At 39.7% G+C, this 24,919-nt stretch overlaps 7 protein-coding genes and 1 long non-coding RNA gene across 19 annotated transcripts in view; 3 read left to right on the forward strand and 5 right to left on the reverse strand.

Annotated features, from left to right (window-relative positions):
• The window catches only part of LOC108364051 (homeotic protein female sterile-like), a 49,759-nt gene extending 49,051 nt beyond the window's left edge, over positions 1–708 (reverse strand). The window contains exon 1 of the mRNA XM_017617602.1: positions 182–708. The gene's annotated coding sequence lies outside the window, so the exon portion shown is untranslated. The remainder of the gene's footprint in view (positions 1–181) is intronic.
• Positions 709–2,273: 1,565 nt separating this feature from the next.
• LOC108364050 (28 kDa heat- and acid-stable phosphoprotein) lies at positions 2,274–3,301 on the forward strand. The gene has a single exon (XM_017617601.1). It carries the CDS (start codon positions 2,532–2,534, stop codon positions 3,108–3,110), a length of 579 nt encoding a protein of 192 aa, XP_017473090.1. The 5' UTR covers positions 2,274–2,531; the 3' UTR covers positions 3,111–3,301.
• A 326-nt stretch (positions 3,302–3,627) lies between these two features.
• On the reverse strand, positions 3,628–4,721 carry LOC108364049 (ribosomal RNA small subunit methyltransferase NEP1). Of its 2 annotated transcripts, none has more exons than XM_017617599.1 (3): positions 4,626–4,721; positions 4,334–4,558; positions 3,628–4,278 (listed from the first exon to the last, which is right to left on the reverse strand). In XM_017617599.1, the coding sequence occupies exons 2-3, from the start codon at positions 4,520–4,522 to the stop codon at positions 3,676–3,678; spliced, it is 792 nt and encodes a 263-aa protein (XP_017473088.1). In that variant the 5' UTR covers positions 4,523–4,558; positions 4,626–4,721; the 3' UTR covers positions 3,628–3,675. The 2 variants fall into 2 exon arrangements, with proteins under 2 accessions (XP_017473088.1, XP_017473087.1); XM_017617598.1 differs by having other exon boundaries at positions 4,334–4,570.
• Positions 4,722–6,708: 1,987 nt separating this feature from the next.
• Positions 6,709–7,285, forward strand: ND-B14.5A (NADH dehydrogenase (ubiquinone) B14.5 A subunit). Its single transcript, XM_017617606.1, has 2 exons — positions 6,709–6,877; positions 6,952–7,285. Exons 1-2 carry the CDS (start codon positions 6,818–6,820, stop codon positions 7,183–7,185), a joined length of 294 nt encoding a protein of 97 aa, XP_017473095.1. The 5' UTR covers positions 6,709–6,817; the 3' UTR covers positions 7,186–7,285.
• Positions 7,286–7,293: 8 nt separating this feature from the next.
• LOC108364053 (cytochrome P450 4d2-like) lies at positions 7,294–10,445 on the reverse strand. Its single transcript, XM_017617605.1, has 6 exons — positions 10,252–10,445; positions 9,148–9,604; positions 8,878–9,086; positions 7,912–8,161; positions 7,694–7,800; positions 7,294–7,633 (listed from the first exon to the last, which is right to left on the reverse strand). The coding sequence occupies exons 1-6, from the start codon at positions 10,409–10,411 to the stop codon at positions 7,305–7,307; spliced, it is 1,512 nt and encodes a 503-aa protein (XP_017473094.1). The 5' UTR covers positions 10,412–10,445; the 3' UTR covers positions 7,294–7,304.
• Positions 10,349–13,693, forward strand: LOC108364055 (uncharacterized). Its single transcript, XR_001847694.1, has 3 exons — positions 10,349–10,423; positions 10,485–10,491; positions 13,622–13,693. It is a non-coding gene; the product is annotated as an uncharacterized LOC108364055 (long non-coding RNA).
• LOC108364052 (probable cytochrome P450 4d14) lies at positions 13,686–16,067 on the reverse strand. Of its 2 annotated transcripts, XM_017617604.1 has the most exons (6): positions 15,715–16,066; positions 15,544–15,638; positions 14,925–15,381; positions 14,674–14,870; positions 14,241–14,612; positions 13,686–14,170 (listed from the first exon to the last, which is right to left on the reverse strand). In XM_017617604.1, the coding sequence occupies exons 3-6, from the start codon at positions 15,368–15,370 to the stop codon at positions 13,833–13,835; spliced, it is 1,353 nt and encodes a 450-aa protein (XP_017473093.1). In that variant the 5' UTR covers positions 15,371–15,381; positions 15,544–15,638; positions 15,715–16,066; the 3' UTR covers positions 13,686–13,832. The 2 variants fall into 2 exon arrangements, with proteins under 2 accessions (XP_017473093.1, XP_017473092.1); XM_017617603.1 differs by having other exon boundaries at positions 15,544–16,067.
• Positions 16,068–16,978: 911 nt separating this feature from the next.
• Positions 16,979–24,818, reverse strand: Cyp4ae1 (Cytochrome P450 4ae1). Of its 10 annotated transcripts, none has more exons than XM_017617609.1 (8): positions 24,669–24,818; positions 19,563–19,631; positions 19,343–19,506; positions 18,845–19,231; positions 18,692–18,761; positions 18,422–18,630; positions 17,497–17,856; positions 16,979–17,414 (listed from the first exon to the last, which is right to left on the reverse strand). In XM_017617609.1, the coding sequence occupies exons 2-8, from the start codon at positions 19,577–19,579 to the stop codon at positions 17,077–17,079; spliced, it is 1,545 nt and encodes a 514-aa protein (XP_017473098.1). In that variant the 5' UTR covers positions 19,580–19,631; positions 24,669–24,818; the 3' UTR covers positions 16,979–17,076. The 10 variants fall into 10 exon arrangements, with proteins under 10 accessions (XP_017473098.1, XP_017473096.1, XP_017473097.1 ...); XM_017617607.1 differs by having other exon boundaries at positions 24,427–24,818; XM_017617608.1 differs by having other exon boundaries at positions 19,563–19,650; positions 24,427–24,818.
• Positions 24,819–24,919: the final 101 nt, after the last annotated feature.

Genomic DNA, 24,919 nt, shown 5'->3' on the forward strand with positions numbered 1-24,919 from the left:
AACACAACGCAGCAAAACCGAGTGAAATTTTCATTTTTTTCTGCTTCTTTTCGGTCCTCTTTCGTCTTCGCGTAGTTTCTGCTTCTTCACACTGCGGCCTGATCTGGTGCTTCTGTTGATTGTCCAGCGGAGTCGCACTTTTTCAAACACAATTTCCTGAAGTAAAACCACGCGCACTCACCAAATTTCACAAGCCAACGCTGAAGAAAGCTTTTAGCTACACGTTTTTCATAAATTGCAATTTATCCTCACAATTTTTACCATATATTTTTGCAATTTTCAGCACGTACGCGTTGCGATCGAGACGCGCGTTTGCAAGCCGTCAAATATACAATTTTCGAACATGGTCGAACATATAACGATTTCACTTGTCGAAGTGCGAGTAATAATGCACAATACACAGGTTGAAAAGAGATAAATAGCTGATCATGAGTATGTGTACTAAAAACGAAAACGAAACAAAATGGCTGTCATAGTACGATTTTAGGAAATTAATTTTTAACTTCGTTGGGACGGCAATACGATTATAAATATTATTGAATGCACTTTTATTTAGATTAATACATTATCAAAAGTCACAAACTTCAATCGCCTTGTAAAAAGAACAACATAACGTTCGAATTTGTGGCGAACACGCAGTGCACTTCATGACAACGAATTTATTTCATCACGACGAACACAAAATTCAGGGTACAGGGTGACTAATAGTATGTGAACAGTATTCAAGGCGCTGTTGCCGGGGTGGACCCCAAATCCGCAATTGCTCCTTATTTTAGTACAAAAGGTTCAGTTGAAATAAAGTCGGTTGCATGAAAAAAAAATTAAAATTTCGATACATGTATTTTGGGACATAAATTGTAGATTAAACTATCCAACATGTGTGACAAACGTGAATCAACAACTCCAGTAGCCAGTTTCTGTAACTCTTCTCTACCGATTACTTCTCTACTGGTAGAGAATATACGTCATTCTCTTAGACTGCGTTTATACACGAAAACTTTTGTCGCCGCGATTTTACACATTCCCTTTTGGTGTTGCTCGTTTCATTTACACACTGCGATTTGTGTGTATGCAATTGTTGTTGTCAGCTGTGAACAGCGGTTCAATTTACACAGACGAACGAGAGCACAAAGCGTGTTGCCCGAGCACGAGCAACTCGGTGCCCCTCTCCTTTCCTCGTCGCGCTCTCTCCAACAAACGTCGAGTTGCGGCAACAAATATCGCCGTGTGTAAATGAGCACTAATAGTCATTAGCAGTAGAGAACAAGGCGGCGAATTCATATCTCAATTCGCTTTGGTAGAGAATTGTTACAGAAACGAGCTACAGATCATGCAAGCGGCCATCGTTGTATTTGTAATCGAATTTTAGAAAAAAGTTTTTGTAGCGTTTTTGATGTTTTTCCGTTTTATTAACATCGTCTTCTATCGGTTCGAGGTGGCTTTTTTTAGCAATTTGTTGTGTTTTATGGACGATTTTAATTGTAGTTTTTATTTATTACAAATTTATGATATAAAATGAAATGCTTTGAGATTGGAACAAGTTTGTTTGGTATGCTGTTACAACGACACAACTTTTTTGTATCCCATTAGTTTTCATATTGCTACTCATTTGGTCCGTGCGCTGAAAAACTGGCCCTTAAGGCGAAATTAGTCAACGAGGAACATATCAAATTTACTGTTGATAGGGAGAGAGAAGCAAGGCCAACGTCACCGCCATGCGGTGGCGAGTTTTCGTTAACACGAAAATCCCATAGACTGGCTTCACACAGAGAAACCTTTGTTGCTCATTTTCTGTAACTTCTCTTTTGGTTTTGCCCATCGCTTTCATACAGACCAATTATTGTTGTCAGCTGTGAACGGCCAACTAGAATTTTCCAGACGAACGATAGCACAAAGCGTGTTTCCCGAGCACGAGCAATCGGCGCCCTTCCTCGTCAGTCCCTCTATCACAAGTAACGAGCTGCCGCGACAAAAGTTTCTCTGTCTGAACCTAGACATAAGGTAGATCGCGCCTGCGTGAACGTACGTTTACGCTTCGTCGTTGACTAATTTCGCCTTTATAAGAGCCGTATTTATCAAAATATTCTTAGCTTAAAAATCCTTCAATTATTTAGAATTTAATCATAAACACTGCAACTCTCCTAATACAGTTCTTATTGGACTTGGAGTTTTTATTGGGATCACTACCAAATTCGTGTTGGGACTAATTTTACCCATAACAAAATGTCAAAAAAAGTTTGAACTCACCATGTACTTCCGGCAGTGCGTTCCAATGAATTTTTCCAGCCTGATGACATTTCTTTTTGATCTCATTCTCATCGAAATTGCTAATAAAATATTTTGACAGAATTGCGAGGTGGAACGTGTGAAACCCAAAATATTCTATTAAAGAATAATTGCACTTCATTTTCGCACAAAAATCCGCAAACTCATAAGCCCAGCAATATTTCGATCGCTGAGTAGCTGCTGCCATTACAGTTGACGTATTTATATCCTACGTCACCACCGATTGACCAGCACATAGCTGTAAAATGCCACGCGGAAAATATGTGAACCACAAGGGTAGGAGCCGTCACTTCACTTCGCCGGAAGAATTGGCAAGTGCACGCGATGAATCCAGCGAGGAGGATACTTCTTCAGAAGAAGAGGGCGGCAATGATGAAGCTGCAGGTACTAGCAAGGCAGCACGCGTCAAACCGAAGCCACGCGCAAAGAAGACCAGTGGGGGTGGTGGCAGTAGCGACGAAGACTCTGATGAAGAGTCCTCGGAGGAAGACGATCGCGATGCACGTAAAGGTGTTGCTTCACTCATTGAAATCGAGAACCCGAATCGTGCAACAAAGAAGGCTACACAAAAGTTGTCCAATTTAAAGTTGGAGGGAGCAGCACCTTCCAAACCAGAACTCACAAGGCGTGAACGTGAACAAATTGAAAAGCAAAAAGCGCGAGCGCGTTACGAAAAACTGCACGCTGAAGGCAAAACGACTGAAGCTAAAGCGGATTTGGCACGATTGGCGCTTATACGTCAACAGCGTGCTGATGCAGCAGCTAAGCGGGAAGCTGAAAAGAAGGCAGTGGAAGAGAAGAAGACGAGCGGCAATAAGGCATAGAACCGCGTTCGGCTGCCAGCCCATTTACCTGGGAAAGCGGCAATTCACTACGAGTTTTAACTTTCATTAGTTTTTTATGTTATTTTTAACTTGAATGCGAATGCTATGTAGAGATGCTTTATTTTGAACAGGGCATACCGGAAAACGTTTTTATAGCCGAATAAACATAACCATCCACTTATTACAGCACATATTAATAATTACTAATACAAGAAAATTTAGTGTAGTAAAAACGCGGTTGTTTCCTTTGTGCAGCGTGTGAGTAGGAGTTTGCGGTAAACAAGAATCAATAGCAAATGATGAACGTTATTACGTTCCCACGACCATATGGCCAAGGACTGTCACTCCAGCATCACTCCCTCCCGAAAAACTCTGGGTAATTTGTATTGTGCTACAACAACAACATGAACGCTATTATGAAATTATCATCGAGGCTCTTCGTAGCAAATGCTTGTGAATTGGAATGCAAATTTAACCCCGAACAATAACAATGAACAAAGTAAAAACTGCTGTTTTATAATTTTTTTACCTAATCGCTAAGTAAACTCTTTATTATAATACAGTTTCAAACAACTCCCCAAACTTCCTCGAAGGCGCTGCATAGCTTACTGCATGCAATTGCAGCTGACAGCGGATAGTTGCTAATCGAGAATAAACCTTCCGTGTAGTCAGGATTGAGAATACCATGCGCGAATGCACCGACGACTAGCACTATAGGCTCCTCAGCTGGTTCGTCTGTGTTCTCGCCCTCCTTTTGCACTCTTGGTACCAATTCTCGACAGTTCGAAACAAGTTTGCCCGAAAACGACATGGCATATTTTTTACAGCCCACTGGCACATGATCCGTAATAGGATTCTTTATAACCTTCATCAACATGGCAGAGGTGTCATTAGCTCGTACAGAGAATTTGTGCAGCAATTGCACCATTAAGCCGGCAAAGCGTTTGAATGTACGCGGTATACGAGTTTGTGGATTGATTTCGATAAGCACATTCTTCTCTGTACGTACATATACCTGTAACAAACCGGCGCGATTCAACGGTGAATCGAAGAGCATTAACAAACATTGGTGGGTTATATCCGGACGACATTTTCCAGGATCACGATTATTTTTGCGCAAAATATTTTGATGATCGTCGCAGTTAAGCAGCTCGAAAACTTTACCGACCTGAAAATGTTAGGATATACCAATATTTTTTTTTCGCTACCCAACTGTTGCATACCTTTACGGTCTCCAACTGTGCACCCTCTAACACAATTATCAGGCGCTTCTCCAATGCACGAATGTGTGTAGTCTCTAAGTGTTTTTTCTTCAAATCAAATTCGGGATCATCTTGTCCAGCAGGACCTTGAAATTTACGTTTTCTTTTCACGCCTTTGCCATTTTGGCTAAACACTTTATTGCCGCCCATGTTGTATTACAAATTCCGTCAAATCTTTAAAATCTGCTGCAAGTAGATCTTGATTTTTTTAATGTAATGTTTTGTAAAAGTTTATTTATATTTGACTATTTACAACTAATGATGCACGTGGAGGATCGCCTCATCAACCGTGTCTTCAACGAAAAAAAGTGGTAAAAAATAAACAAATGTGGACAGCCTTGGGCGTATTTAAAATGTCAAATGCAGGAGACGAATTCATACAAGGTGTTGTTAGAACAGCTGGGATTTTCGCTACCGAGATTCTGAATTCTGAATGTCAAAATCAAGGCGAATTTATACAAGGTGGAGTCATGAACCAATTAGAACAGATCTGACCGGTTGAGAAGCAGCCATTTGTAATAGCAATTGAGAAAAAAGTGTGTGACGTTCGTAATTTTGAAGTTTACTATTTCTGTTTTGCTTCTTTCTTTATGTGTATTTTGTCGGTGGTTTATTTCAGTGATTTTTGAGTGATTTTTTGTGCAAATGTAATTAAAATGAAGTGCGCAGTGATTGCATGCAAAAACACGTACAAAAATAATAAATTGGTTAGCACAAACATGTGCACAACATTCCTTGCATTTTTGCTTTATGCTTCGACTTCATATTCTTTGTTTACTTTTCACAGAAAATAACANTTCGCTACCCAACTGTTGCATACCTTTACGGTCTCCAGCTGTGCACCCTCTAACACAATTATCAGGCGCTTCTCCAATGCACGAATGTGTGTAGTCTCTAAGTGTTTTTTCTTCAAATCAAATTCGGGATCATCTTGTCCAGCAGGACCTTGAAATTTACGTTTTCTTTTCACGCCTTTGCCATTTTGGCTAAACACTTTATTGCCGCCCATGTTGTATTACAAATTCCGTCAAATCTTTAAAATCTGCTGCAAGTAGATCTTGATTTTTTTAATGTAATGTTTTGTAAAAGTTTATTTATATTTGACTATTTACAACTAATGATGCACGTGGAGGATCGCCTCATCAACCGTGTCTTCAACGAAAAAAAGTGGTAAAAAATAAACAAATGTGGACAGCCTTGGGCGTATTTAAAATGTCAAATGCAGGAGACGAATTCATACAAGGTGTTGTTAGAACAGCTGGGATTTTCGCTACCGAGATTCTGAATTCTGAATGTCAAAATCAAGGCGAATTTATACAAGGTGGAGTCATGAACCAATTAGAACAGATCTGACCGGTTGAGAAGCAGCCATTTGTAATAGAAATTGAGAAAAAAGTGTGTGACGTTCGTAATTTTGAAGTTTACTATTTCTGTTTNATGAATGTCAAAATGATGTGTTTGTTGTAAACAAGCCGAATTCATATTACAACAAACATACTATTTTGACATTAATAAGTACCGCGGCGAAAATCTAAATTCGCCATTAGCACCACCTTGTATAAATTCGCCTTGGTCAAAATGATGTTATGGGATACGCGTGTTAACAAAAAAGCTCTGATCCAATACTTTTCGTGAAAAATCCTGTAAAACTGTCAAACAGCAAAATTACTCTCTCAAGTGAGAGTAAAAAGTGAGTAACAACAAAAAGTACGGGAAGAAAAAAACCATTTTTCCTGTAAAAACGTCAACCAGTGATTGGTTGACACTTTTTATGATTTTACCAGAAGAAAAAGTTCGGGTAAAATCTTGCAACTTCATTCTCTACACAACTCTCCAAAAGTCGCTCTCATTTACAGAATTTTGGAGGATTTCGGAGTACGGGAACATTTTTCCCGCAACTTCCTGCAGGTTCGTGTAAAATCCTGTAAGTTCATGGAGTACTGGAACAGAGCTTACATGTAAGGCGAAGGAAAGAAGAAGAAATCAGATGATTGGACAACACCACCTTGTATAAATTCGCCTTGGCAACTATCGTGAGCACCTGGTACGCAAGTATTGTGCGTATAATTTGGTGCTATAGCTTTTGTTACCGATGCCACTTTGTCTGAATTGCCTTTTGGTTAAAACAAGTACAGGGTGCCTTTATTCCATTCCAAAGCATGTGTTTTGCCATTGTCTAAAGCTGGATTTATCATGATTTCATGGAGTTCCAACATTTGTTAAAAAATAAGTAATTTAATTTGCATGCAATTGGATTTATCAATAAAACGCCAGTTCACCTTAAGTTACCAAGCTTTCATAAGACTTCATTTTTCTGGCAGCTCCATCATAAAAAATGTTAACATCTGATTATGGCTGTCACTTTTTATTTATTTCCATTTGCCACTTTTGTGGAAAATATTTTGTTCAAATCGGAAGAGAAGACATTTGATCAAAATAACCGAAATGGGTGCAAGGCGTGATGTTGCGACACTTCTTCAGCGTGTGCGTGCATTCCTGTTGGGCGTAAGTTCATATAAAGACAACTAATAAGCCTACTAAATTTTGCGTTATATAATGCAATCTACTATTCCATTTAGCGCGAACACACTTTGGCTGTGCGTTTTGAAGATGGTCTAGCCGATCGTACGCAGCCTCCACCTGAGGTGCCTGGTGGTCCTGCACATTTATTAGCTGCAAACTACTACCACAAGCGTGACCCACGGCGGGAGGTGCAACCACCCATCGATGTGCAGCAACAGCTATTAGCAGACAAGGCGGGCGCACAAACAGAAAAACTGCCAACACCTGGATCAGTCTACCGCTGGGATTAAATTAGAAGTAGAAACGCGCGGCTAAAATTTTAAATGATATGAAAACTCTCTTTTTCTGAAAAATATAAACAAATCCTAACTTACAATATTAGCGAATACATGTAAAGTATATTTATTATCTATGCTATTAATTTACGTTTGCGAAATCCCATTTGCCAACCCGTTTTAGATTCCAGCACTACCCGCACTGTGGGCACAACATCGGCGCCTAGGGACAGTAACTCATACACCTGTACTATGCGTGCGATAAACGTTTTCATTTCGAGCAAAGCAAAGCGTTGTCCAATGCAATTGCGTGGACCAGCGCTAAAAGGTACAAATGCAAATGGATTTTCATTTGCCTGTCGTTCGGGCATAAACTTGTGCGGTTCCGGAAAGTAGTCTGCATCATTTTGTATCTCATAAATTGCCAAGAGTACACTAGTTCCCTTGGGTATGCAGTTACCATCTGTGAAGGGTAAATACTCAAGCGTTTTACAAACGTATTTTACACCTAAAATTTACTTACGTATGTAGCAATCCTCCATAAGAGTGCGTCCAATATAAGGTACCGGCGGATACATACGTAAAGCTTCCTTAATAACTTGTTCTGTATATTTTAATTGCATTAACTGATTTTGTGTAATAGCTTGTTGTGCACTAGTACCCAGCACTTCAACAATTTCAGCATAAAGTTTGAATTGTACATCCGTGTTGCGTGAAATGCAGTAGAGTGCAAAAGCTATNCTTTGTGTAATAGCTTGTTGTGCACTAGTACCCAGCACTTCAACAATTTCAGCATAAAGCTTGAATTGTACATCCGTGTTGCGTGAAATGCAGTAGAGTGCAAAAGCTATAGCACTTTTCGTCGTGTCGTGGCCCTCGAACATGAATGTATCCACTTCCTCACGTATATCAACATCGGTCAGGGAGTGACCGTCTACGGTGGCTGAGAGAAGGACATCAAGTAATGCCTGGCGACGTTTAATGCCAAACTCTACGGGCCGGGAAATGAAATTGTTTGAGGAATGCATTAGGGATTATTAAAAGAACGAAATTATTGTTGTTAATAAAAACAAATTAAAGAAATGGTTGCAAAGAAATGTTTCGATTCCGTTTCCGGTAAACCCCAAATGCTGCCAGACGGTTGGTATGAAATAGTTTATATCAATTTTAAACTTCAATTTTTCATAACAATATTTTTTAATTACGTTGTTTTTTAGTAATCTCTTTTTTGTTAGTATACTGCGTACTTACGAGTACTTTGCCATATCTCCTCTCTTCTGCCAATTTTTCGGCAAACTTAAATTTTATGCGATAAAACTAATCTGGCAGCACTCAAAGGCGTTCATATTCCCGCTTCTGTTATAGGTTTTAACTGCTGTTTTTCTAAGGTTGGTGTTATGCAGAAATTTTGTTTGGCAAACTGCGTGCAATTGTTGTTGTAGCAAACTCGGAGAGAGCAAGTTTGGCGACTATCAAAGCAAACTAATTTTGTTTGGTCAAACTGCAGCAAATTCGGTGTTGTCATATGCAAAAATTTTAAATTGTGCGCGTTATGTACATCTGAAATTCTCATTTCGTGTTGGCAATAGCCATGGAAACCATAATGAACGTGCAACCCTGTGCCAAACTCCGAGCAAACTAAGCAGCCGCCATTTAATTTGGCAAACAAAAGTTTGTCTGCATAACACCGACCTAACTTTAACACACCATCATTGCGCGCGAGCTGCTGTTTATCAATTTCCGCCTGCTGCTTTAACATTTCCTCGCGTCGCTGCCTGATAATACGCTCAGTAAATGCGTGTAAGGCTGCCGTTACTGTTATATGGCGTTTCGCTAGCCGCGGTGCAAGTAATTGGAAAAGCCAGTTTGGACGATAGACGAGCGTCACATAGCGCTTAAGTATAATATGTATCATTCTAAATGAGATTTTGGGATTAAAACAGTCAGAAGAAGTGAAACTATTAATTCGCTATTTACTCCGTCAATAGATGTACATATTCACATCCTTCATCAGTTTGAGCATTAGTACGCACACCCATCGCGCTTTCACAGATAACATCCAGTGTCGCGAGAGCCACGGGATTCTGTATATCCACAATTTGCACACCATCTGCAGACTTTTCCAACTTACCCACAAGAATTTGTGCTTGCTGATCGAATATGCGTACGAAATCCTCAAGTATGCTAAAGTGAAAGGTGGGCGTAATAACACGTCGACGACTCTGCCACTTCGCACCATAGCTAACAAGCAGACCATCGCCTAACCAATCGTTTAGTAAGCTATACATGCGATTCTTGCGTATCTCCGTGGGATGGCTCAGCAGTGTTTGGGCGAAACGCAAATCACACACAAACATGGCGTGTATGTGTAGCACCCAAAAGCGGGCTACCCGTCCAAAGCGATTTCGTATGTAACGGCTGAGTGAAATAAGTTCTTCAGATAGAGCAAAAAAAAAATTTAGTAAAATATGAGCACATATAATTGGGAGCAGAAATGAGTACACGGTGATTTTTTTTTAAATATTTGCAAGTTTTATAAAGTTAAAATTTTGTTGATGTTGTTTTTTCATAAAAATATGGTTCATGCTTTAATCAAACCCATTTAAATCAAATTTTCAAACCTTATACAGAACTTGTTAAATATTTTCAAGGTTTTTCAAGTTATTTTTTTATTTTTTTTTCATAAAAATATAATTCATGTTTTAACCAAAACCGTATAAATCCAACTTTCAAACATAGCTTAGTCAAAATTTTAACTTTTTAATCTGACTTAAAGCCGTCAGCAAAAAAAAAAAATGGTTTTATGGTTTTGGTTAAAGTATATTTAGGTATATGGTTTTGGTTAAAGCATGAACCATTTTTTTATAAAAAACAAGTAAGAAAGTCTAAGTTCGGGCGGAGCCGAACATTAAATACCCGGCGCAAGTATTAAATATATGTTTTCCACCTTTCCGAAAGCTACCGCTACATGATAANCTTTAAAAACCTTGCAAATATTTAACAAAAATTACCGTATACTCATTTCCGCTCCCCACTGTGTGTATGTACGTAAATCTGCACAATCGATAGCAGTCAACGAACCATCAGGTTGCACGCGCGTATAAATCCAAATGGAACCTAAAATCGGTAGATTCAATGGACCAGGCAGTTTTGACCATTTAAAGTTCACGTCGCGTTTCCAGAGATAATCGGCAAACATGCAAAGGACAGATAAGACCAATAACAAAGAGAACCACATCATTTTACGAAGAAAGTGAGTAATGAACTGTAGTAGTTAGCGTAACTTATTAATGCAATCTAAACTTTTCCTATAGTAAATCGGTAATTTGTTCTAATTGGATGTATGGATGTATGTATGTATGTATAAACTGGATAGGTATGTGACTGTGACCTTTGTTCGTTTTTTTTCGTGCCGATTCAACGCTTGTCATCTGTAGCGTTTGCCAACAGCAAAAGTATGTATAAATTAAAAAGTCGTCGGGGTGTAATAGTCATTAGATTACACTACCCAGAAGATAATTTAGGTAGGCCTTCTTAAGTGAAGCCATCCTAAGAGGCCTACCCAAGAAGGGCTGACAAAGTACTTCCTTGCATGCCTTCTAGAAGGGCTTATCCATTTACAATTTACGCGAATGCACAAATTTATATTATTTAACATTACAAATGAATTCCAATAAAAATTTTAAGTTACAATAACACACATTTGATATAAACCTTAAGCAAACACTTCAAAGATGTATGATTTTTATAAATTAAAGAAGCAACTTTAAAGAACTCCTCCAAAAAAAAGGTCAGGCTACCGCTGGGAATTCACGTCGATGATATACCAATTCCGACGGTGAATAACCCCAAAATACTCGGAGTAACATTCGACAGCCTGCTCTCCTTCTCTGCGCACGCAACCGCTATTGTCAACAAAGTACAGAGCCACAACAAAGTCCTCAAGTCGCTAGCCGGCAGTACTTGGGGCAAAGACAAAGAAACGTTGCTGGCAACATACAAGGCAACAGGCCGGCCGGTTTTAAACTACGCAGCACCAGTGTGGTCGCCGTGGACTATTTGGACGCAGCGAATGAAGCTACAGACAGCACAAAACACAGCACTTAGGATAGCGACCGGATGCCTCCTGATGTCACCAGAACACCACCTCCATGATGAGGCGAAAATGCTCCCAATTAGGCAGCATAACACTATGCTCTGCAAGCAGTTTCTGGTTGGGAGCCACAGATGTGGCCACCCAAATAGACAGCTGCTTGCAGAGTAGGCTAAATGCGGATGTGCCGAATGAATGTCCGGCATGCGGAGAGACCCCTCATGACTCGAAACATCTCTTCGCATGCCCGGAAAACCCTACAACCCTAACGGCGTCGTCCCTGTGGACCGACCCCATAGAGGCTGCACGCTTCTTGCGACTGCCGTTAGTGGAACTCGACGACAACGACTGAACGACTGAACGAGATATCAACCGATCTGGGCGGGGTTGTTGTAGCCGCTACAACAACAACAACAACTCCTCCAAAAGGCGTTCTGAAGTATGTCCTATAAAAACCCCTTCTGGTAGGCCTTCTATGGGTAGCGAAATAGGAAGCCCTTCAATTTGTGCCACTCCATACAAAAAAGAAAGGAGAAAGGAATGTAGAGTGCAAGGCCTCTTGATTCTCAGGAAGGCCTTTCGGAAGGGCTTTTAACTCCTGAAATTATCTACTGGGTACCTAACAGTGAAACTTACCTTGGATCGCTACATATATATGTGTATTACACAAGTTATGAGTATAAGTATTTGAATAGTAAAAACTGCATCCTTGAAATATCTCATAAACTTGGCTAAAAAGTTCACGATTTTCGAAGTATCATATATTTTGTTTATTACATTGGTACTTGAACATTTGCTAGCGAAGAGACAATACTCTGGAGTTTCCGTATCCGGTTTGAAAAGGGGAAAGTAAAAAGCAATTAGACGACCAGAGAACGGGATTCGGCCTTATATACATAAGTCCCAATTTTGGGATTTTATTTGAAACTCGTTCGCAGTTCATATTAATCCACTAGATTAACAATTTGTACTATATGGACTTTTCCGTCGGAAGGTTTACCGCGAGAAAGTCATATATTTTTATAATATATACTGCTTATGCAGGCAACAAATTTTTTGCAAAAAATCATCTCGCCAGGTGGCGCCAGCGTAGAGATATAATGAAAGCACCGTTTTTATAGTCCGATTTGCTTCAAATTAGGCATATGTATATAGTTAAAACATAATAGACGTCATAGACAGTGCGTCATAGACATCTGTGTACGTGTGGACTTGCCTTTCGACTACGCAGTTGGGTTATTCTTGAGTCTTGTCGGCGTAACTACCACATACATATTTATTTTAACTAACATATCCAAACCGATTCGTGAGTCTGACGCACCGTGTATGCCGCCTATAATAAGGCATACGGGCATGTTCTGAATTTGGAAACTTTGAAATCGACTCGATTTGCCAAATATTTTTTTTTTTTATTATATCTGATGAAAAGAAAGAATATTCTAATTGAAAACCATAAAAGAAGCAGCAGCGATATAAAATAAATCATTTTAATGCGAGACTTATAAATTTTTGGGTTAAAAACCATCGAAAAAATTATCGAAATCGAGTCAATTTAAAATTTTCGAATTTCAGAACATGCCTGATAGATTTCCAAAAAATTGACGCTGAGTTGAAAAGAAAAAAATTAACTTTCACTTTTGTGGCATATTGTCACTCTCTTTAATTGCGTATATTTAAGGACAAGTGGTTCGATTGTTTTCTTTTTTTTTGGTGCTGCGCAAGGTCCAAAAAAGTAAAAAATTGTCCATATTTGTATCTCATTGTAACGTACCACTGTCACGTACGCGACTAATGAAATGCCCATATGGCTTGTTAAGTTAAATTAATTTCTTTACTCAGTATTATTCTTATTATGGTTGCACTTGTATATGTCACAAGCACACAGAAGAATGCGGTTTCTGTTATCCCTGTAGGAAACTCAAGTGATTTTTCGAGACTAGTTTGGAACAATTTTGCCATTTTTTGTTGTTGTTATTGTAACAGTCATTGTTGTACTGAATGAAACNCGTTTCAAACTCTTAAGATCCGCTCTTGATAATAAAAAAACGCTGTTTTTAATTTTAATAATTATTGAAAATAAATATTTTTGTTGCACACAATTTTTCCATTTTTTGTTGTTGTTATTGTAACAGTCATTGTTGTACTGAATGAAACTGGAACAGTGGACCGAAATGGTGTTTCAGCATAAACCTAATCAGATAGCGCCATGGTTCTGAAAAAGTTCCAAAAAAAGTTTTTAAAAAACCCTTTCCTTTCTTTTAGGTCAAAAAATGGGTTTACAAGCATAACTTTGTTTTGAATTTAAAGTTGATAAGCGTGTGAAAAAATATCATTTATTTATTAATTTTTTTATTTCAGACGAGCATGAACCCACAGGAGCTTGACCAACCCTTTTTTAATGATTTGGTGTTCAGATTAAGAATTTAATAAGAAGGTTTGTATTTATTTGTCGCTTCAATCCATAATTTAAATACTTATTTTAACCAACTGTCGTTTTTTATTACCACAGCTCGATTACAGGGAGGGAAGGAAATAAATTAAATAAAAAGAAAAAATCAGTCACCGTAATTCAATACACTCTTGGTCTCAAACCCACATTCACGCCAGTAGCGGAGCGCATAACCAAATTCATTATCGGACGTACTGATTCGCCTAGCGGCAGTAACTCGTAATGCCGCAAAAGCTTGCTGATTGCGCTTTTCATCTCAAGCAGTGCAAATTTTTGGCCAATACAATTCCGCGGGCCTGCGCTAAAGGGCACATAAGCAAATGGATCAATTTCCGCACAACTCTCGACGTCGAAACGCTCCGGCACGAAATCATCGGGATTTACAAAGTAATTAGGATCACGCAATGCGGCATAAATTAACACGGAAAGATTGCAGTTCGCCGGCACTATTTGGCCGTCTGAAGAAAGGACGAAACGAGTGAGTACTAAGATCTAGATTTATAAAACTATCTCCTTATTTCAACCTACTGATCATCGCCTCACGCGTTGTTATTCGACCGATAATTGGTACTGGAGGGTACAAACGCAAACCCTCTTTAATAACGCATTCCAAGTACTTGAGCGCATGCAGCTCACGCATAGTTACCCTCCGATCTTTGTCCTTACCCAGTACATCTAATATCTCTTGAAATAGTTTACATTGCACCGCTGGATGACGTGCAATCAGATAGCAGGTGAAAGATATGCCACTGGTGGTGGTATCGTGCCCCTCGAACATAAATGTGTCCACCTCCTCGCGTATATCGGAATTTGATAGCGGCTTGCCATGGACTGTGGACTGCAGCAGTACGTCAAGGAAAGCCATGCGTTGCTTGGCGCCGATGTCGTTCATTTCCAAGTCTGTTTAGGGAAACACTTTAGAGATTTCTGTTATCAGTGTTTAAAAGTTATACATATTTACTTATGGCTTTATAACTGCCATCGGCGATAGTGCGTTCAAGGGTGCGGCGCCTCTCTTCAATCACGTTATCCGTGAATGAGTGCATTATTTTTATGCACTTTCTTAATTTAAGAGCCTTGCGCGGTGCGCTTAGGTAGAAGGTGAGGTCGTAACTTTGATGCGGTTTCATAACGCGTGTAGCAATAATGTCAGCGGCGCTGAAAAAAAAATTAAAAGTTCTTATAAGTTTTTAAAATTATTTACCAACTCACTCAGTTAACGCCTTTGCATAGGGGAATCTCGGGTTTCTTTGTGCGTCAATTTTTACACCCATGGCCGATTCGGAAATAATATCCAGCGCTGCTAAGCCGACAACTGGAAAAATATCCACAGCCGTTTTGCCATCGGCACGCGCTTTCAATTTCTCAACCATAACGATGCTTTGCTGATCGAAAATCTCCACAAACTGCTCAAGTATCTTGAAGTGAAATGTCGGTGTGATCACCTTACGTCGCGCGCGCCACTTGCCACCTGTGCTGAGCAGCAAACCGTCACCCAACCAATAACGTAACACGTCATAGATTACATCTTTCTTTATAAGCTCTTGGCTGCTTAGCAGACTCTCAAAGTGGCGTGCATCGCATATGAAAAGTATATCCTCGAAGAAGAACCACATATGCCATACTTTGCCCCAGCGAGCTTTGAAGCGATTTAGCATTGAGAAGACGTCTGCAATGTAGATTTAAAAAATTAATATGTGCCATATGAATAAATAAATATTGAGGTGCAGACACTTACTCGCTGTATCGTTACATGGGGTACATTGCCTAGAATAGGCCAAGGCCTTGGGCTTACAATGCCNGAAATAAATATTGAGGTGCAGACACTTACTCGCTGTATCGTTACCAAAAACATGGGGTACATTGCCTAGAATAGGCCAAGGCCTTGGGCTTACAATGCCTGCAGCTGAGAATTGTGCATTGCGTCTGGTTTTGTAAAAATAATCGCAAATTATAAGCAGAAGAACGAAGCACGTAAATATCGTCAAAAACATATCGTTACCGTTTGAGTGGCTCTAATTGACTGGCAATGGTTCTACATGAACACCTTTTGCCCGATTGAAATTTGCTGGCGGAACACAGCAGTGGCTTATCAATATTGTGAGTATTCGAGTTTCTAAATAATTTTGAGTGTGGTTGGGTGACGAACGAAGGCCTGACGCTGAGCGCGAGGCAGATTGGGCATAAGCCCAATGTTTCAAGAAATTTACGATGTAAAAAGGGTCGCCAAAGATGCTGCTTGGTGATGGAAAATTACTGCAGAGCCTTTCTTGTCTAAACAATAAATGCGCATTTAAAAAAAATGTAACAGAATATACCGGTACCAATCTCTCTTTGGTAGAACTTCGCTAAATAGATAAGAAACGCAACGAATGCAGCACTTTTAGGGCCGGTTACTCAATGTCTGGTTAACACGTATCTCCGGTTAAACATAGTTATCGACGCTATCGACTTCCCGTTGTATGCATGGAGTCGAAGACGTCGATAACGATGTTTAACTGCAGATTAGTGTTAACCAGACATTGAGTAACCGGCGCTAAAACACTTTTCGTTGTATGTAGGGATGCAGACGATGCATCGTTATTTTTTAAACATCGATATTATTGGTTCGAAATTCGATGTTTGCCATCGATGTTTACAATTTCCTAAAATCGCTAAATAGACGATATATCGATGACAGTTTCAGCGATGTTTTAACATCGAATTATGCTCGTAAAATTTTTTGACTGGCCATGAATTTTAATACTTATTCTTTTAAAAGGAACATTCAGAAATTCTGAGTTTACTTTTATCTTTCGATATTAAAAATGCATACTTAGTCATTAAAAAGGACCGGGATCCCGTTTAAATTTCAACGAAATTGGGCCTTGGAACTTTAGGTTCGGCGAACTCAGCGACGGCATGCATTTCTATTCTATTTATTGGGAAGGAATGGTAAATAAATAAAGGCAATAATTGAATTACAGAGAGTTGGAATTGAAAAGTATTAAATTTTCCTAACAAATTTCGAAACATCGGGAATCATCGAAATATCGATGTTTTTGTGGCGATGTATTTTAGCATCGATGTTCATTTTTCCTATGCATCGAATCATCGCTGTATCGATATTACTCCCCAAAATTTGCATTCCTAGTTGTATGTTGTTTTGCTCGAGGCTGAAAAAGCGAAAGCGCATACCTTAAAAACCATTTCGTTGCTAATCAAGTTCAAGGCCAAAGGTCAGTCATAAAACAGTCCCTAATCTATAAATAAGATAATTTCTGCCAATTCATAAATAACTGAAAATATCACATTTTATTGCTTTTTTCGTCACTTGACACATGTATGTATGTAAGTACACATGCACTTAACTTATCATCACTTTCTACACATATGTACGCCTCTGGAGTCCAATATTTACGCCTGTTTTCGAGCGTAACACAATCTTAATGGACGGTTCTATTGGTGGGCCCATTGGCAGCAGCTCGTAATATCGCAAAACTTGTACAATAACAGCACGCATTTCGTTTAGAGCAAATCGCTGTCCAACGCAATTGCGCGGTCCTGCGCTGAAGGGTATATGACTAAATGCGCTTGCCCGCGCATTCGCCGTCAAATGACGTTGAGGCCAAAAACGTTCAGGTTCGTCGTACACATCAGGGTCGCGTAAGATTTGCCACAACAGTATGAGTACATTGGTGCGAGGTGGTAAGGTGACATCAGCTGAAAGTTTAACCGCAAACGAAAACAAAAGACCGCTAACTAGCTTAAAGCTTCAAAAAGCGTCAGCTTTTTATATACTCACGCAACACCAGCTCTTCTTTAAGCCAACGTCCAATAACTGGTATGGGTGGATAGATGCGCAACGCTTCTTTAATCACACAGTTCAAGTAGCTGAGATTTTGCAGATCGCAATACTTAATAGGCCGTGTAGTGTCATCGCCGAAGTGGGCGCGTAGCTCTTCGAAAAGCTCGCACTGACAATCGGCATGGCGTGAGAGCAGATAGAGACAGAAAGAGATGGCCGATGTGGTAGTGTCGTGGCCCTCAAACATGAATGTGTTCACCTCATCGCGTATTTCGTCATCGGTTAGTGGTTGCCCTTCGGTGGTTGTGGCTTGTAATAGCACGTCCAGTAACGCCAAGCGTGGTTTCAATCCGATATCTGGGGAAGAGAATAAAACGATACATGATTATTAAGCGCGGAAAGAGTAGCTATGAAACTACTTGAGTTATACTGATTCTTCGGCAAAGCTCTGAAGGAGCAAGGGAAGGAATCGCCTAGGTTTATAAATCGGAGCTTTAAGCTTATTTGTGCGCTTTCAATGTCTTTTGTCTAGCTGACATAAAATAAAAGCACCCTCTATGCCCCAACTCTCTGGAGATTTAAGTTCCTTAGAGTTTTCGCCCTGCACACGTCTATAGAAAATGTATAGAAATCCTAAAAAGCTCTGAACTCAGGCAAACCGGTGCCCATCATTATTTTACTGTTATTTTAGAATGTGGCCTCCATAAAGCTTTTAGAAAATCTCTCTCTGTTAAGCACTGATCTAGGTATTTTTTTTATTTTGTACCCTTCCAATACTTGTTTTCTAAATGTGTTTAATTGTCGTTCTAGTTCAGCTACTCTGTGCGCGTTCATATAATTTTTTAAATAGACTTTATATGGACGCGTATCACACAGTAAAAGCTCCCTTTGATCGTCGCTGATCTATTGCTTTACCACTTACCTTCCGTCTGTGTCGACACGACTTCCGTGTTAAGATTACTTTTATTTTGTAGCATCATGCGCCGCTCCGTAATAATTGTTTCAGTAAAACGATGCATAATTTCGATACCTTCCATTTGCTTCTCGTACTGTTGCGGTCGGAGTAGTTTAAAAAAGCGTGGAAAGGCCAAAATGGGGCGTATGAAACGTGTGGCAACAATATTTGTAACACTAAAACGGATAAAAAAAAAAATTAAACTCAAAATCTCCATAATGCGTTAGGCGAACTCACTCCTTCACCGCTTGCACAAAATCCGATTTGGAGTCATGCTGCGCATTCAGACAGACGCCCATGGCGGTTTCTAGCGCGAGAGCGAGTACCATAAAACAAAATAAAACAAAAATTATAACAATTACAAAACTGCACACATATCATCATCATTACCTGCTATAACATCGAGCGTCATTAGACCCATATATGGGTAAATGTCCACCGGCGTTTTGCCATCCGCAAATCCAGCTAGTTTATCCACCAAAACACGACTCTGCCGCTCAAACACGTCTACAAATTGTTCAAGTATCTTGAAATGAAAGGCGGGCGTGATGATTTTGCGCATCGTCTGCCACTTGCGTCCTTGGCTAAGTAGCAGTCCATTGCCCAACCAGCCGCGTAGTAGCCAATAGAGTTGATTCTTTTGTATGTGCTTTTGACTGCTGAGCAGCTCTTCGACATAGCGTGGATCGGCTGTAACGACCATTAAGCCGCGCAGGACAGGCGCACAAAAGCTTTTACCAAAACGCGATACAAACTCTTGAAACTTCAGATGTAAATCTTGCGGAGGAATGTGAAAGAAAATACAACGAGAAATGGAGGGAGAAAGATAAAACAGAGAAATTAGTATAATCTAGTTTAAAGCGCAAATCTTTAAATTTAGTTACATACTATCCGGCTGAAAGCGCGCCAACACCAGTATACAACCCACAAGCGGTATCTTCGATACTAACGGTATACGCTGGTAGAATTCTCGATTACGCATACGGATATAATAGTCATAGAAAGAGATGAACAGCAGCGCCGCTAGCAACAGCTCCAAAAACATTTTGTTCCTGTTTTTTTTTTTCAAATAAATATCTTAATATTTCAAAACATTTGCTTTTCAAACCAGCCAGCAGTCAGCATTGACGGTGTTGTACATAGTCTAACGCCTTAAACTCCGCTAGTGGTATTCATGCTGAAATTACATGCGCGCACTTATCAATTACTAAAACATGCAGCTCATCTCATGCCATATCATTTATTGTTCGTACATTTAGTTATAGAAATACATACACATTTTTATGAATATTGGAGGGTGCAATAAAAAAAACGAATTAAAAGCTGACAAGTTGACTAATTGTTCAAACTATTTATAGACTGATGAGCTGTTTGCCGCCCAATGTGGTTAGTCAAAAGGGGAAAAATTGTCCAGATATCGGTATCTTTTTCTCTGAGAGCTTTTGTATGCTGGTCGAATGCTATTGACAGCCAATATAAGCTCTCAAAGGCAGCTATTCAAAACTTGGAGCACAGGAAATTTTTCACTGTTTCATACTTACAATTTCTTCGACGACAATTGAGGACTTCATAATTTTTCTGAACTGTTAGAGAGTATACATATGTAGCTCGTTGAACCATCATACGCGCCTCTAGATGCGGTTTGGTGGAAAACGGTATGAAAGTTTCATCTAGAGCCCGCAACTGGATCTATACTGTGTTTTCTATCAGGACTGAAATGATATATACCAAGGAGAATCTTTTCTAAATAGTTAAGTTTTCCTTTGCCGATATACGGCCTCCGTCGATATACATATATAATTTCTATGTAATTGGCTCCAATGAAAAATGAACACAAATCCTGGGATGCGAACCCCCCCTTTAGATGACCACCACGAAAACGTTTCAATGACTACGATTTGAGGGCATGCAGCTCAAATGTCCGGACCTTTATTGGGGAAGGTGTCTCTGCCCGGCTGGTTTATGTCCTCGTAAGGACAAAAGCTGAAATCACCGCCATTCAAGTAATGAGTTGGACGGGGCAAGACAAAAAATGTCTGATCCTTGCGACGTCTACTACAGCTGCCATGTAAAGGACCGCGAATTCGGTGTTGGATTTGTGGTGGGAGAGAGACTCCATCGCCGAGTACTGTCGTTCACGCCGGTGGACGAGCCTCTAGCCACAATTCGTATCAAAGCGAGATTCTTCAACACCTCGCTAATCTGCGCCCATGCCCCATAGAATACAAGGTCTTATCGAGCGTGTTGTGTGAAATAATGAAGCCCGCCGTCAGTGAACTGATTGGGTCTGTTCTGCCTTTTCCAACGAGGACAAGACAAAGTATCTCCTGTCATCAAAAAACAGTCCGCGCATTCGCATCTTGGCACCCACGTCACTGTTGACAGTTATAATTTCAAGAAAGTAGAGAATTTCGTTTACTTGGGAACCAGTGTTAACACCGGTAATAATGTCAGCATGGAAATCCAACGCAGTATCGCTCTTGCCAACAAGTGATACTCTGGACTGAGTATGCAATTCAAGAGGAAAGTCCTCTCCCGACGTATGAAAACCTCTATAGTCACTTATCATACCCGAGCTGGTGTATGGATACCGAAGCAAGGACAATGACAACATCCGATGAGACGGCTTATGGAGTATTCGAGAGAAAGATTTTGCGGAAGATTTACGAGCCTTTACGCATTGGCGACGGCGAATACCGCAAACGATGGAACGATGAGCTGTATGAGCTTTACAACGACATGGACTTAGTGTACCGAATTTAAATACAGCGGCTCCGCTGGCCATGTCGTTCGAATAGACTCCGACGCTCCAGTTCTGAAAGTAAAAAACCCGGAACCCGTTGGTGGTAGCATAGGAAGAGGGAGGCTCCATTGCGANTTAGTGTACCGAATTTAAATACAGCGGCACCGCTGGCCATGTCGTTCGAATAGACTCCGACGCTCCAGTTCTGAAAGTAAAAAACCCGGAACCCGTTGGTGGTAGCATAGGAAGAGGGAGGCTCCATTGCGATGGAAATACCAAGTGGAGAAGGACTTGGCTTCAGTTGGCGTCAGTTGGCACAGAAGAGAAACGACTGGCGTGCTTTGTCAAACAAGGCCCTAATCGCATAGACGGTTAGAGCGCTAAATAAGAAGAAGAAGAAGAAGAACAGTGGCGCAGCTACCTACCTGCAGATCACTCGCATTAATACCCCCTTATGTACGCTCTGCTCTTCAAATTGTCAACTGGGTATTCATGCATGCACATTTATTGACAGCACTATTGGCAGATTTAAGTTCAGATTATATGCGCCCTAGTATGTGTATGTGTGTATGTGTTAATACATCTGTTAGCACAACATGACTTGAAATTTTAGAAACACGCCACTTTAATTTCATAAACACATTTTACCGTCACATCTTATTATTTCTATTAAAGCTGCTATACGATTCGCCATATTTAAAGCATGCAATTGAAATGTTTAGCTGGGCGTAAAGAAAGCTAGAAAGCAAGCTGTCGCAAAGCGTTGATTTTCTGTACTAGGTATGTATGTATTTTCACTTCACGTTTATTGCCAATCGTTTTTGAAAGAATGCTGTTGGGCCACTACTCAAATGGCGTGTTTGAATGAGTTGCAACAAATGCCCCATTTGAGTAGTGGCATAACGGTATCCTTTTTTATTTCCTTGCATTTTTTTTTTATTCACTGCTTAGTAGATTGCTTTTCGAAATATGGTACAGCACCGTTGGTGGCGCATAGAATACTGCCATCTAGCATTTTTTTCACCCAACTATGTATGGTTTTTTTTTTTGTTTTTAATGGGGAAACAAACATATGTACGTACATACATACACGGATATACATACGTGTACACAAATAATACGTATGCCACTTCACATAAATTTTTATATTAATTAATTTGATTTGTATACTATTATTATCATTTTAATAGTGCGCGATTATCTACACTACGTTTGAACACGTTTGGGATGTACTAAATAAGTACATACATATGTATCATACATATTTATTTTCTTATTATCACAGGTTTTTTGTACTTGCATACATTAGGGTGTCCCAGAACGTAAGAAGATAATTTTTTTCTGAAAAATGAAATACGCATATCAATATTTGCCGAAGCATACTTAAGATTTTGTTTTAGGAAAATGAGACTTCCTAAAGACGAGCCTATTTATCGATCGCAGCTTTGTACAGCTCCAATATCTACTTCCGTGACTGTATGCCTACGGGTTATCTAACTTCATCGGGGCTTTCGGATCCTGCCTTCTTCATCACTATCGTCTGTGACGCCTGAACATTTGTTGTTTTTGCAGCGGCACTAATAAGCCCTGCCAAAATTGGCTAGTCTATCAATCATAGTGGTCAAGTTCAACTAACGGTAGGCTAAGCAAACGTGTCTGTACAGTATATCGACACCTGATTGGAAGATCGACCTATCGCAGCAGCCAGCTCGAAAACGCCCTATCTGAGAAAACTTTTCAAGAACGCCCTACTTCAGAATTTGACCAAAGAACGCCCCGTTTGAAGAATAGCCTTTCTCAAAATTCGGTTCAAAAACGTCCTATCTCAGCTGAAAATTTATTAAAAATGTGCTGAGATAGGGCCTTTTCGAACTGGCTGCCGAGATAGGTCAATCTTCCACTCAGGTGTCGATATACAGACCTTAAAAGTTGGTAAAATTCGTGGTTGTCTATCGGCAAATGTTGCTAAGGGCTTGTCTGTACATCGTTGGATCCAGTGGTTGTGCGATAAGTTCGTAAATAGCCTAAAAGGTGGTTCTGCTTCCATCAAGTGCCTGTTCGGGTGTTTCCCGTCAACAGCCGAATTGTTTGCGGAGGTCTAGCTAAGAAGGTGGTGCTCAGGCGACATTAGGAGGCATCTCATTGGTGTGCTTTGACAGTTCTGCAGCTCTGTGCTTTATTAACAATTGCGAGAAAGGTCTGAAAGGCAGACTTTTACTTCAGAGAGCAATCTGCAACCTAGGAGATCAGTGAAACTCCTTCTGATGACTGAGGAAGTTACGAGCTGTAGAAATTTAACAGAAGGTAAACCATGTGTCGGTTTTGTTGTGCGGCTTTAGAGGCATGTGCTCCGGTGAAGTCCTTTGCTCATAGTACTAAAGGGGTACTAACCACCAGAGTGTTGTTTGTAAGGTTGTCTGAATGCAAGTCGATCATCCTTATCAATGACGTCTACAATATATTATGATTTTCTCAGTACAAGAACAAATTTGCACATTTTTTGAGTTTCCACCAGAACGCCAGAATTCTTTAAATGACCTTTCAATTATAACCCTATAGCAAACTAAAAACGTAGATTTACTGCGATTGAACTTAACCTGAGCTTTAGGTCAAAAGGAAAAAAAAATGAGGCCTATGCGTACCGAATTTCTCAGAAGAAATTTTCTGGGACACCCTAATGTACACCTAACCATCCAAGCGGTCGTTGCTAACCAACTATCGCGTACATATTTAAAACGACATATGTATGTACATATGTACACACATTAACTATATATATACATATGCATATGTATAGTGTATGAGTGCTTAACGGCAATTTGACAATCACAACTGATCAAATCAAAATTTAACCTCTACAACCACTTAATAATGTGTTCACATTTTATGCATTTTTAATTTGATTACGCTCTGCGCTCTCATTATCATTATCATTTTTATTTAAATTATTTTTTTTGTTTGGCTTTTTTTTTAATATGGCTTCCCATTCATATCGGTTATGGGAGTGTGTGTGTGCATTATGGTTTTGCGCGCTCTCGTTTGCGGTCAAATACTAAAACAGAGAGGCCCGGCGCATAGCAGCAGCAACAAAATACAGACAATAACAGAGCACTAAACACAAAAACGGAGAAACAGAAAAATAGCCGTTGAGTCACAATAATATACACATGTACGTACATTTGTAATCACATGCAATTATGCATATGTATGTAACAATTTTTTATCTTACGTTATAACTATGACGGGTAATAAGCTGTAAGCTAAATATTGCTGGTTTTTAATTTATTGCTATTGCAAATTGGTTGTCACTTTGTTATTGTTATGTATGTATATTTTCACTCATGTATTTTATTTTATTTTTTCTCTACTTTTGCGCAACACGTTTTTCTTCTGCGCTATCGAAAGTGCAAGTAGCAGCGGTCTTGCCTGATATATAATCGATTTATTTATTTTAATTTATTTTATTCGTACACTAAAAGCTGCCGCACAAACACCTTAAGCTGACTACCAACAACTGGCAAATGCACAGCAGAAAAACTAAAAATTTAATAGAACTTTTGGGTTGTAAAATTCTTTTCGAGTTGAATGGGAGAGCGTAAAAAACTATTAGGAGAGCCGTTAGTGGGATGACGTTATTTTTTTTTTATTACCTACATACATATGTAGGTATTATTGAAGAGGAAATGCCAAACATGCAAATAATCAGCTGCAGTGACTTTAAA

Source organism: Rhagoletis zephyria, unplaced genomic scaffold (assembly GCF_001687245.7).
Source record: "Rhagoletis zephyria isolate East Lansing unplaced genomic scaffold, Rhagoletis_zephyria_1.1 Rzeph_scaffold_01452, whole genome shotgun sequence".
Taxonomy (NCBI): Eukaryota; Metazoa; Arthropoda; class Insecta; order Diptera; family Tephritidae; genus Rhagoletis; species Rhagoletis zephyria.

Coding starts and splice junctions, on each gene's coding strand:
- LOC108364050 (XM_017617601.1), top strand. CDS start 2,532: ATGCCACGCGGAAAATATGTGAACCACAAGGGTAGGAGCCGTCACTTC.
- LOC108364049 (XM_017617599.1), bottom strand. CDS start 4,522: ATGGGCGGCAATAAAGTGTTTAGCCAAAATGGCAAAGGCGTGAAAAGA. Junction 4,279..4,333: donor CACAGTTGGAGACCGTAAAG/GTATGCAACAGT, acceptor TAACATTTTCAG/GTCGGTAAAGTTTTCGAGCT.
- ND-B14.5A (XM_017617606.1), top strand. CDS start 6,818: ATGGGTGCAAGGCGTGATGTTGCGACACTTCTTCAGCGTGTGCGTGCA. Junction 6,878..6,951: donor TGCGTGCATTCCTGTTGGGC/GTAAGTTCATAT, acceptor TATTCCATTTAG/CGCGAACACACTTTGGCTGT.
- LOC108364053 (XM_017617605.1), bottom strand. CDS start 10,411: ATGATGTGGTTCTCTTTGTTATTGGTCTTATCTGTCCTTTGCATGTTT. Junction 8,162..8,877: donor GCAGCTCGCGCGCAATGATG/GTGTGTTAAAGT, acceptor CCCGGCCCGTAG/AGTTTGGCATTAAACGTCGC. Junction 7,634..7,693: donor TATGGAGGATTGCTACATAC/GTAAGTAAATTT, acceptor TACCCTTCACAG/ATGGTAACTGCATACCCAAG.
- LOC108364052 (XM_017617603.1), bottom strand. CDS start 15,706: ATGTTTTTGACGATATTTACGTGCTTCGTTCTTCTGCTTATAATTTGC. Junction 14,871..14,924: donor TATGCAAAGGCGTTAACTGA/GTGAGTTGGTAA, acceptor TTTTTTTTTCAG/CGCCGCTGACATTATTGCTA. Junction 14,613..14,673: donor TGGCAGTTATAAAGCCATAA/GTAAATATGTAT, acceptor TTCCCTAAACAG/ACTTGGAAATGAACGACATC.
- Cyp4ae1 (XM_017617609.1), bottom strand. Junction 18,762..18,844: donor GACGCTCGATGTTATAGCAG/GTAATGATGATG, acceptor CTCTCGCGCTAG/AAACCGCCATGGGCGTCTGT. Junction 17,857..18,421: donor CGTGTCGACACAGACGGAAG/GTAAGTGGTAAA, acceptor TCTCTTCCCCAG/ATATCGGATTGAAACCACGC.